Source organism: Giraffa tippelskirchi, chromosome 2, assembly GCF_054371585.1.
Source record: "Giraffa tippelskirchi isolate mGirTip1 chromosome 2, T2T-mGirTip1v1.2.pri, whole genome shotgun sequence".
Lineage (NCBI taxonomy): Eukaryota > Metazoa > Chordata > Mammalia > Artiodactyla > Giraffidae > Giraffa > Giraffa tippelskirchi.
The window spans coordinates 136,655,583-136,667,702 of NC_137276.1; the positions used below are offsets into that span (position 1 = coordinate 136,655,583).

Below are 12,120 nucleotides of genomic sequence, written 5' to 3' on the forward strand. Positions count from 1 at the left end.
TCCTTTTCCCCTTTAAAAACTTTGAAGGCCAAGCAGAATCTTTGGAGTTGGTTCTGGAACACAAGTCTACCTTCTACCCCAGGATGCAGGCTTCCTGAATAAGGCACTTCCTTTCCTGCCAGCGCTTGTCTCTCAAGTATTGACTTTCAATAGGTGAGCAGCCGAACCTGAGTTTGGGCTTCTCTTTTTAGTTTCTACTTCTTAAAGTAAATGAGTTTAACTGAATTGTGGTGCCAAGTTTCTACTAGTCAATGCCAATCAGAACACAATTTCTAAAGAAAAAAGAAGGGGCTCTGATAATGCAAAGGAGACTTTTAGAAAGGAGACCTCACAGAGCTCCAGGCAGAAGAATAATTCACCGAGCAGTGTGCTGTGAGATGTTGTGAAACACAAAAGGACTGCTAAGGGCCAAAATGGTCTACTTCTCCACTCAGCCCAGAATTCGCCTGGACTGTTGTTTCTTGCTCATCCCCCATCATGTAATCTCCCTCAATCTATGGATTACTTAAAAGTAGTATTAATTTTTTTAATCCCTTCCATTACCGGGTGTCAAACCATGTCCTTATCTTGTAATCATCTTTAATGGGTAGATATCCCAAATTTACTGACCGAGGAAATAATCCAAAGCCATATCACTCCAGGTCATGTGGCGAATTGAGGATAGAGACGAGACTGAGTGCCATACTGATTGGCTGTGAGCTTTTCATTTGTACTATTGCATCTTTCTTTTCCACGAAATTAAAAGACGCTTGCTCCTTGGAAGAAAAGCTATGACCAATCTAGACAGTATATTAAAAAGCAGAGACATCACTTTACCGACAAAGATCTGTAGAGTTAAAGCTATGGTTTTTCCAGTGGTCATGTATGGATGTGAGAGTTGGACCATGAAGAAAGTTGAGCATCAAAGAATTGATGCTTTCAAACTGTGATATTGGAGAAGACTCTTGAGAGTCCCTTGGACTGCAAGGAGACCAATCCTAAAAGAAGTCAACCCTGAATATGCATTGGAAGGACTGATGCTGAAGCTGAAGCTCCAATATTTGGCCACCTGATGTGAAGAGCTGACTCATTGGAAAAGACCCTGATGCTGGGAAAGATTGAAGGCAGGATGAGAAGAGGACGGCAGAGGATGAGATGGTTTGATGGCATCACTGACCCAATGGACATGAGTTTGAGCAAACTCAGGGAGATAGTAAAGGACAGGGAAGCTTGGTGTGCTGCAGTCCATGGAGTTGCAAAGAGTCAGACACAACCTAGCAACTGAACAGCAAACAACAGTCTTTCTTTTCCACTAAGCCACACTGCCATATGTATGCCAGGTTTTTTTCTATTCCCAAATGCCAGGTTTTTTTCTATCTGATTTGAAGTTCTTTCCATTACCGACTACATTCATTGAGCCTCATTTTGTGCATGCATGTGCAGTTGCTCGGTCATGTCCAACTCTTTGTAACCCCATGGACTGTAGACCACAAAGCTCCTCTGTCCATGGGATTTTCCTAGCAAGAACACTGGAGTGGGTTGCCATTTCCTCCTCCAGGGGATCTTCCTGACTCAGACAGAACCCAAGTCTCCTGTGTCTCCTGCATTGCAGGCAGATTCTTTACCACTGAGCCATTGGGGAAGCCCCTTTGAGCCTCACTGGTGAGCAATTAATTTCAGGAGCATAAAGGTTGATGATCACTTGCTACATTAATACTGCTACTTTACTAGAAGTACCAGCAGTATAAAATCTGAGGACAATGTCCTTATCAGGAGCATCCTTAATGAAACAATTCCCTTTGTTAAGAGAAAATGCTAAGTGTTATTATAACTTGACTTAATAAAGCAGTAGTATAACACATGAAGTATACTGCCGCTGCTGCTAAGTCACTTCAGTCATGTCCGACTCTGTGCGACCCCACAGACAGCAGCCCACCAGGATCTGCCATCCCTGGGATTCTCCAGGCAAGAACACTGGAGTGGGTTGCCATTTCCTTCTCCAGTGTATGAAAGGGAAAAGTGAAAGTGAAGTCGCTCAGTCGTGTCCAACTCTTAGTGACCCCATGGACTGTAGCCTACCAGGCTCCTCCATCCATGGGATTTTCCAGGCAAGAGTAGTGAGTGGGGTGCCACTGTCTTCTCCAATGAAGCATACTACAGAGCACTATATCTTCAAATCCATGGACATTCCATAATGTCATTATAGTACAATCAAAATGAAGTATTTCTACCCTGAAGATTGCTTTGTCATGTGTTTCCACATTACATCCAGGTATCTTCTTCAGTTTTAAGGCTTTAAAGAAAGACATATAAAGAAGTACATTCTGTCCCTGTATTTAAAGTATTGCTTTAAGATTTTAATCTGGAGGTTAGCAAGTGACATTTATGGACCTGTAGTCTTACATACTGGAGGCTCAAACAATTCACACTTTGTTTCTAAACCAAGATGCAATTCATTTCTGGTTAAACTGTAGAATGCCAGAGTTCCTGAGAATGCCCGAGCAGAAGGTGAAAGTAAAGCCATTTCCTTGAAATCAAATTACCTGGTAGATAAAAATGTGTTCCTCACTTCTTGAAGATAGAAAAGGAAATGATGGGTTATGATGAAAAAGTTTTTAAAAGGGGATGGAAAGAACTGATAAAATAAATGATTTGTTTTAAATATTCTCAATGAGTTTGAAGATTGGTAGCAAAACATTTAAAATTACTTTTAGATAATATGTTGAGGGATAAAAAGGACAATTTGATCATGTCTGTCCATTCCTTAAGATGTTAACTTTTAACTCTTCCACTGTCTTGCCCTTTAGTCATAAAAAAGGCATTAAGGGAAGCTGTCATCATCGATTCTCGCCCTTGTGTTGCTATCAAAATAGCTGTGTAATAGCAATTAGTTTATGTGGAAAAAGTGATTTGAAAATGAAAAGTGATACCTAAAAATTCACTAAGTAATGCTATTAAGTGCACTTAGAGTAAGTTAGAATGAGGCCCTTTTTTATCATCTGCCAACAGATGGAAGCTATCTGTTCAGTTCAGTCCCTCAGTCGTGTGCGACTCTTTGCAACCCCATGAACTATAGCAGTGTAGAAAATTGGGCCATTTCTAACTAAGAATTCTTATTATCCTTTTTCAGGTTTTCACTTTGTGAGTCATGTGACTAAGGAAAACTCCCTACCTGGAACTTTCTTTGATGTTCTCTTGTCTGAAAGTGAAGTGAAAGTGAAAGTCGCTCAGTCGTGTCTGACTTTGCAACCCCATGGACTATACAGTCCATGGAATTCTCCAGGCCAGAATACTGGAGCGGGTAGCCGTTCCCTTCTCCAGGAGATCTTCCCAACCCAGGGATCAAACCCAGGTCTCCCACATTGCAGGCAGATTCTTTACCAGCTGAGCCACCAGGGAAGCCCAAGAATACTGAGTGGGTAGCCTCTGTCTTCTCCAGCGAATCTTCCCGACCCAGGAATCAAACCAGATTCTCCTGCATTGCAGACGATTCTTTACCAACTGAGCTCTCAGGGAAGGTCTCTTGTCTGAAGGAGTCTTGTCTGAGAGAGTTTATTTTCAGTTGTATGCCTTATTTTGAAGTTGCAGTAGTCCCAATCTCTGAGACCACCCCAGGAGTCTCTACATTCTGAATAACTACCTTTCAAAGAGGAAAGATAAGAAAGAATAAAGCTAGCTATTCCATTAAAAAAAAAAAAAAATCTGACTCAGCCCTGGTAGGCATATTAAAAATAATAATGCCATTCTTTTAATGAACTTTCAAAATACTAGACTAGACTTAACAATGGATCTTACCCTTCTGCCACACTATGGGAAAAGCTACAGGAAGAGATCTTTTACTGCAAACATTGGCCAGTCGCTCACGCCTGATTTCAACTGCTTTAAGCCCAGCGAGAGCACTGCCAGGAAGGGCAGCATGTTCCAGCTGACTCTGTGGTGCACCGTTTTTGTCTGGAGGACTGACGTAGATGTAGGGAAGTGGAAAAACACACAGGCAAGACACTCAATCTGGCTTCTCTTCCAGACTTAGTCCCCATAAATTAGGAAGGCTCCCTAAGAAAACAACTTGCTTTCTGTATTCTAAATTCTCTGGAACACTTTCATTAATCAGCTCAGCAATTAGTGATTTTATCAGTTCAAACTGTTTTGTACCTTCTCATAGCCATGGTCAAACAAAGAGGGCAAAACACCTTCCAACACAATAAAAAAAAAATCAATCATTTTTATTGTAGGCAATTTAGTATTCACTCTTTCCAGAGCTGAACTTCCATTCTGTGGGTTTCAAGGTTTCCAATGATATTATCTATATGAAAAGGCAATTCTTTATGATCAAAAAAGAGAGAGAAAATTCTCTGAGGTTCAAGACATTTATGTCTTCCCACTATTGCTCAAAATCTCTGTACTTACTCTGCATTTAGTTTACCTTTCAGAAGGTAATTATTTTTCCATTAAGATACAACACAGAAGCACTCAGACAAGATGAAAGCATTTTCTCCTTCAAAGTTTTAAATAAACCTGAACCTTATCTTAAAGCAGTAAGCTAATATTCTTATATCTGAAAGTGAGTATTTCTTATATTTCAGTTTTACAGATACTTTAATCTTAGCTTCAGTGAAATAATATTACCAAGCTTGCCCATGTATTAGCTTCTTCCGTCTGTTGTATATTCCCTCCTCACACTGAGAGGGAAATCAGTAAAAATATTCCTCAAAGAGGTCTAAGAATATCAGTTCATGTTCCTGGGGTCAAAACAAGCCTCACATGAAAGCAACCAGTGTTTGCTTGCTCCTGACAGAGCAAGGCTCGCAGACCAAGGAGCATAATTGGTACTAAGACCACCTTCTGTGTTTGATTCCAGCCTGCTTTCCCCTTTTTCCTGCCTTCTCATTTCAGCCTTCCTCCCTTCGCCTCATACTGAAACACCTGAGTTACAAAGAAGCCAAGAAACAGTTGTAGTTAAGCTTCAAGTTCCAGTGACTAAACCTGGGGAAAGGCAGTCATCCTTTGCCTTACTGAAGCAGATCCCCTTTCAGAGGTACCTGAGCTTCAAACCTCAACTTTGAAAGAAAAGAATCTTAAGTAGATACTTCACCTTTCCACACACTCTACTTTCTTCTTTTTCAGTTATTGTCTCTTCTGCTACATTTTCCTCCACAGCCATTTGCAGAGTATTAAGCTACACATTATTGGTAAGTGTATTTTTCTCACTTTGACATTTTTCTTTTTACCATAAATTATCCCTCTTAAAAAAAGAAGCCTACAAATATTTAGCAAGATTTCTCTTGGTTTCTCTTTTCTTTTGAAATATTTTTAATAATATTTGCCCAGTGTCTTAGTCCAGGCTGCTATGAGAAAATGTAGAGACCTAGTAATGTAAACAACAAATGTTTATTTCCCACAGTTTGGGAGGCTAGGACATCCAAGACCAAGGTCCTGACAGATTCGGTGTCTGGTTAGGGTTCACTTTTTAGTTCACAGATGCCCTCTTCTCACTGGGCCCTCACATGGGGAAGAAGTGAGAGAATCCTCTGGGGTCTCTTTTATAAGGGCACTAATCCTATTCATGAGGCTGTCCTGGTGCCTCAGCAGTAAAGGACACCTGTCCCACTTGCCAATGGAGGACACACAGGATCGATTCCTGGATCAGGAAGATACCCTGGAGCAGGCAATGGCAACCCACTCCAGTATTCTTGGCTGGAGAATCCCATGGACACAGGAGCCAAGCAGGCTACAATCCATGGGGTCGCAAGAGTTGGACATGACTTAGTGACTGAACAATAACAAATCTTATTCATGAGAGCTACACCTTCATGACTTAATCATCTCCCAAAGGCACAATCATCAGGAGGAGTGGGATTAGGACTTCAACATATGAATCTGGGGAGAGGGGACACAGAACTCCAGTCCATACATTCTTCCCCTAGCCCTCTCCCCCAATTTGTGTCCTTATCACATGTAAAATACATCTCAACAGTCCTGAAAGTCTTAACTCATTCCAACAACAACATTAAAGTCTTAAGTTCAAATTTCATCTAAATATCTAAATCAGACTTGGGTAGGACTCAGGATACAATCAACCCATCCTGAGGCAAATCCTTCTCCACGCTATGAACTTGTGGAACCAAGTAAGTTCTATGCTTCCAAAATAAAGTGGTACAACAGGCATGTGATAAGTATTTCTATTCCAAAAGAGAGGAAAAAGAAGTGATAGGTCTCAAGTAAATACAAAACCTAACAAAGAAAACTCCATTAAACATTATGGATCAAGAATAGCCCTCTTGGTCTGATTATCTGCCTTCCAGACCCACTGGGATAGCAATGTCACACTCAAAGTTACTGTCCCTGCTGTGGAAGTGGTCCACCCGTGCCACAGCTCCCTAAGGTGGCTCCACTCATGTCAGGGCTCCACTGGATGCAGCCTACACCAGGTATCTGCCAGGCTCCCCCCACCAAAGCATTAGACCGGGGCATGCTGGCTCACCTGAACCACAGAGGCAGCCTAACTCACCCTTTGAAACCACTCGGCAATATCTCAAGACAAAAAGATCTAGGAGTTTGAAGGCATAGTAATAGAATCTAACTCAACTAAAGCATGGATTCCCCAGGTGGCGCAGAGGTAAAGAACCAGCCTGTCAATCCAGGAGACATGAGAAATGCAGGTTCAATCCCTGGGTCAGGAAGATCCCCCAGAGGAGGGCATGGCAACCCACTTCGGTATTCTTGCCTGGAAACTTCCATGAACAGAGGAGCCTGGTGGGCTACAGTCCATGGGGTCGCAGAGTCAAATGCAACTGAACACACACAAAAAAATAATCTAAAGCAGCATCTTTAGATGCTTTAGATTGATTTAGTTCATCGCAGCACTGTTTACAATAGCCAGGACATGGAAGCAACCTAGATGTCCATCAGCAGACGAATGTATAAGGAAGCTGTGGTACATATACACAATGGAATATTACTCAGCCATTAAAAAAAATACATTTGAATCGGTTCTACTGAGATGGATGAAACTGGAGCCCATTATACAGAGTGAAGTAAGCCAGAAAGAAAAACAACAATACAGTATACTAATGCATATATATGGAATTTGAAAGATGGTAACGATAACCCTATATGCGAGACAGAATAAGAGACACAGATGCATAGAACAATTTTATGGACTCTGAGGGAGAAGGTGAGGGTGGGACGTTCTGGGAGAATAGCATTGAAACATGTATATTATCATATGTGAAACAGAACACCATTCCATGTTCGATGCATGAGACAAAGGCTCAGGGCCGGGGCAATGGGATGACCCAGAGGGATGGGATGGGGAGGGAGGTGGGTGGGGGTCCAGGAAGGGGAACACATGTAAACTCATGGCTGATTCATGTCAATGTATGGCAAAAACTATTACAATATTGTAAAGTAATTAGCCCCCAACTAAAATAAATAAATTTATTAAAAAAAAAAATCTAAAGCATAGTTATTTAAAAAAAATAGTTGAATAAAAATGAAAAAGCCTCCATAACTTGTAGGACAATATCAAGCATCTTACATATAAATAATGGGAGTCCCTGGGGGGGAAAAGAGAGAAACAGAAACCTTTGGAAAAAATAACAATAGAAACATTTTCAAATTTAATGAATATTCTAAATCCACATATCCAAGAATCTCAGTGAATTCTAAACAGCATAAACACACACACGCACCAAGAAAACTAAGGCACATTTACAATCAAATTGCTTAAAATCAGTGAGAAATGGGAAGACCATATGAACATTGTACTGTGTGTTATAGTGGACCCTAACGAGAATAAAGGACATATTTCCTGCTCTAAAAACGGTGTTTTAATTTTCAGTTTCTGTATTAATGTGATTTGCACATCAGGCATCCAAACTTCCTGCTGGGATTAGGAAGGTTATGACAGAATCAAGATTCTGACGTGAGAAGAGAAATTTGTAGGAACCCAGGAGCAAAGCCAGAATTGAGGAGTTTGCAAATTACACAAGGAAGAGTCCACCTGCGCTTGATGGCTGAAGAGACGAACATGAGGCTTGGCAAAGGGAAGAGAAGTTTCAGTAGCAATACTGGCAAGGAAGATTCTTCTTTGGTGGCAGATCTAGAATATCTCAGAATAAAGACTCCTTCAGAAGTAGTCAACATTGAGAAAGTGAGCTAGGGAGAGTCCAAGCATTGGCCCCCAGAGAGGACCTGTCATCTGTAAAAAGGACATTTCCCTACTTGGGAATCGAAGTCATTATAAGATACTCTAATGGAACAACAGACTGGTTCCAAATAGGAAAAGGAGTACGTCAAGGCTGTATATTGTCACCCTGCTTATTTAACTTATATGCAGAGTACATCATGAGAAATGCTGGGCTGGAAGAAACACAAGCTGGAATCAAGATTGCAGGGAGAGATATCAATAACCTCAGATATGCAGATGACACCACCCTTATGGCAGAAAGTGAAGAAGAACTAAAGAGCCTCTTGATGAAGGTGAAGGAGGAGAGTGAAAAAGTTGGCTTAAAGCTCAACGTTCAGAAAACTAAGATCATGGCATCTGGTCCCATCACTCCATGGGACATAGATGGGGAAACAGTGGAAACAGTGTCAGACTTTATTTTTTGGGGCTCCAGAATCACTGCTGATGGTGACTGCAGCCATGAAATTAAAAGACGCTTACTCCTTGGAAGGAAGGTTACGGCCAACCTAGATAGCATATTTAAAAGCAGAGATATTACTTTGCCAACAAAAATCCATCTATTCAAGTCTATGGTTTTTCCAGTGGTCATGTATGGATGTGAGAGTTGGACGGTGAAGAAAGCTGAGCGCCGCAGAATTGATGCTTTTGAACTGTGGTGTTGGAGAAGACTCTTGAGAGTCCCTTGGACTGCAAGGAGATCCAATCAATCCATCCTAAAAGAGATCAATCCTGGGTTTTCATTGGAAGGTCTGATGTTGAGGCTGAAACTCCAATACTTTGGCCACCTCATGCGAAGGGTTGACTCATTGGAAAAGATCCTAATGCTGGGTAGGATTGGGGGAGGGAGGAGAAGGGGACGACAGAGGATGAGATGGTTGGATGGCATCACCGACTTGATGGACATGGGTTTGGGTAGACTCCGGGAGTTGGTGATGGACAGAGAGTCTTGGCATGCTGCAGTTCATGGGGTCGCAAAGAGTTGGACACGACTGAGCGACTGAACTGAACTGAATATTGTTCATCACTCCACATTTCAGACCTTGAGTTCTAAAGATCCCTTTTCAAAAGGCTGCTTGTTTCTCTCCTTGCTTTATCATTTCCATTTTCTCATGATCCCAACTAGCCAATTTGATTGAAGTTTCTTTCTCTATCCTCCAATCTATGCTGGACAGAACTACTAAATAAACTTTTCCTAAATGCTATCTATATCAAGTCTGCACAGATTTCCTCAAAAACCTTCAGTGCTTCATTGTTCCATTTTTTCTGTTAAATGTGAACTTGGTCTGGTTGCCAAGATCTTCCAATAGACATCTCTGTTAGACCTTGGCATTGTTATTTCCTTAATACTCCATTTCTAACCTATTCATGTCCATCTCTGCCTCCATTACTATGCCTGCTTGCCTATATTTACTCATGTTCACTGTGCTCTCTTCCTCTCCCCTCATTCATCCTTCAACTACCACCAATCACCCCTGAAGCTTTTCTTCATGTCTTTTCCTGCTTACAAATTCCAAATGAGTCAAAATCTTGTTTATATGACTTAGCAGTTAATTTTCAGTACCATTGTACAATGTTTAAATATGTTATTTTATATTAGTCTTTCATTCTTATTGTATATTAAGTTTTTTGAGATAAGTCTATAATTTATCTTTCTTCTATTGCTTCCAATGCCTAAGACAGTTTTAAAGCACAAAAAATATTAAGTCTTTAGTTTATATATGAAAATATCATACTTGTTTGGAAACAGCTGTGACACCTTCCATCACTTTCAAGTACTTTCTTCACTTTCTAGTACTTACTTGTTTTCATGTTATGAAAACATAACACAGAATTTTGTGCCTGTCACACACAGTGGATGACCCAAAATTTTATTTTTTGTTTTCCCATGATTAATACCATGCGAGAATTAAGGGATAGGTAGAAAGTACAAAGGGCTTCCCAGGTAGCTCAGCTGTTAAAGAATCTGCCTCCAATGCAGGAGACACTTATTTGATTCCTGAGTTGGGAAGATTCCCTGGAGGAGGAGGGCATGGCAACTCACTGCACTATTCTTGCCTGGAGAATCCCCATGGACAGAGGAGCCTGGTGGGCTACCATCCATAGCGTCACAAAGAGTCAGACATGACTAAGCGACTAAGAACAACACAGCACAGAAATTACAAAAGACATGGTATGATTTGTACTGAAGAAAAAAATGCAGAACTTATAGTTCATCATGTGGGATATTATTATCGTGGGTCATGCATTAAAGAGTTAGTTCCAAACTCCTAAAACTCAAAGAGGGTAAAGCTATCACACTAGCCAACTGTCAGGTCCATTTGGACTATCTCTTCTTCAAAGTACATGAGAATATATCTGCAATATAACAATGAGACTGATCCATTCTTTTCAGTGGGTATTGTTTATGTAATAGTTTTGAAGTGAGAAAAATACCATAGTTTTAGTGTCTGGACCAAAACAGATGTCAGAGCAGATACTGCACATTTGGATCTTAAACCATCAGATGCAAACTTCATAAAAATTAGGCATAATACAAAATTAGCAAACTCATTGTTGACTAGGTTTTAAAAAAGTCCTGACCTTCCATAGATACTGTTTTATAACATAACCCTATCTCACAGAGAACTGCCACTCAAGTACTCTAGATCACAGCAGTTCAGTCATTATATAGAAAAAGAGAAATAAGAAAAGAAAATTAAGAAGATTCCTTTTTGAAGACAGTCAAATTAATACACCTCCCATGAGAATATAAAGAAAGGAAGGGAGTGTTTTAAGGGCTCTTGTTAAATTCTTTTATTAAGTAGACCCAAATGTGACTACACAAAATTAGTTAGGATCAGAGTTGGGGTGAAGTTAAATGGATTCTGTGATAATTTTCTCCTCTCTCTTGAGATTTTTTGACTGCATAGTACATCTGAATTAATTGTGTGAGGCATAAATTTTAGAAAGAAAGAAGTAATTCCTGCTAGCATGTAGCAGATAGCAGAGTTCAGGTCAGAACCTCCTGGGACTCAATTATTAGTTCCTAGACTTGAACACTGTATGTGAAACATTTTCATGAAAAAATACAAATGTAGAAGGTTAAGGTGACTGTTTCTTTCATCACTGTTTAAGTTCAGTACCTTGTCTGACCCAATCTCCATGATGAAGTTTGTGCCCTAAAGTGTAGCAACATTTGTGATGCCCAGGGTGCAGCTCTGTCCAGTTAATGGTCACTGTTGCTTCTTCATCTTCACATGCACCAGCAGGATGCTCAAAAAGGGAAATCAAGGCTGTTGTGAAAGCAATTACTTGAACCTTGAGAGCGACATTGCAAGGAAAAAAAATAAGAGTAGGGTGATTGTTGAAAGAAGATTCTACGTTTAAGATTAATAAGGAATAGATATTGAACAAACAGGCATTTATTTAATATGATTTAAAGGTCACAGGCAGTTATATTGAAAGGCATGCCACTACAAGGTTGGTAAGGCAATTACCAAGGGCATTTATTTGTTTGCTTTTATGATATATTTGTCATTAAAAACAGTAAGGATGAAAACCTTACATAATTATGAAGTGAAATTGTTCAAATTAGACTATTTCAGCATTCATAGACATATTCTATGTCTATGTCATTCATTAAAAAATCATTTTTCAGAGTCGTGGAATTTGATGGAAAAACAGAAATCACTGTATGCAGTGTCTGAGGTTTGGTGCTGCTCTCTTTAATGCATCTATTCCTTTGTCACTTGAGACAGGAAATAAGCATGTCCCAGGAGCCTGCTATTGAGAAGCCTGAAACCTTGTGAATAAAAATCTGAATAATCAATATGAAATAGTTGTGATACATAACTTCAGACATTTAACGTTATATGTTGATTAACATTGAGATCTAATAGATTAAGCATCCTATGGTGAAAAAGTTAGTAAATACTTTTTCCTAAATAAAGAAAATGAGTCTATACCTAGGCAAG

General features: G+C 40.0%; 1 protein-coding gene across 1 annotated transcript in view; it reads right to left on the reverse strand.

Moving 5' to 3' along the window:
- The window catches only part of WDR49 (WD repeat domain 49), a 152,923-nt gene that overhangs the window by 106,689 nt on the left and 34,114 nt on the right, over nucleotides 1-12,120 (reverse strand). The window contains exon 4 of the mRNA XM_081573649.1: nucleotides 11,290-11,464. Within this exon, the coding sequence (XP_081429775.1) occupies nucleotides 11,290-11,464 (175 nt within the window). The remainder of the gene's footprint in view (nucleotides 1-11,289; nucleotides 11,465-12,120) is intronic.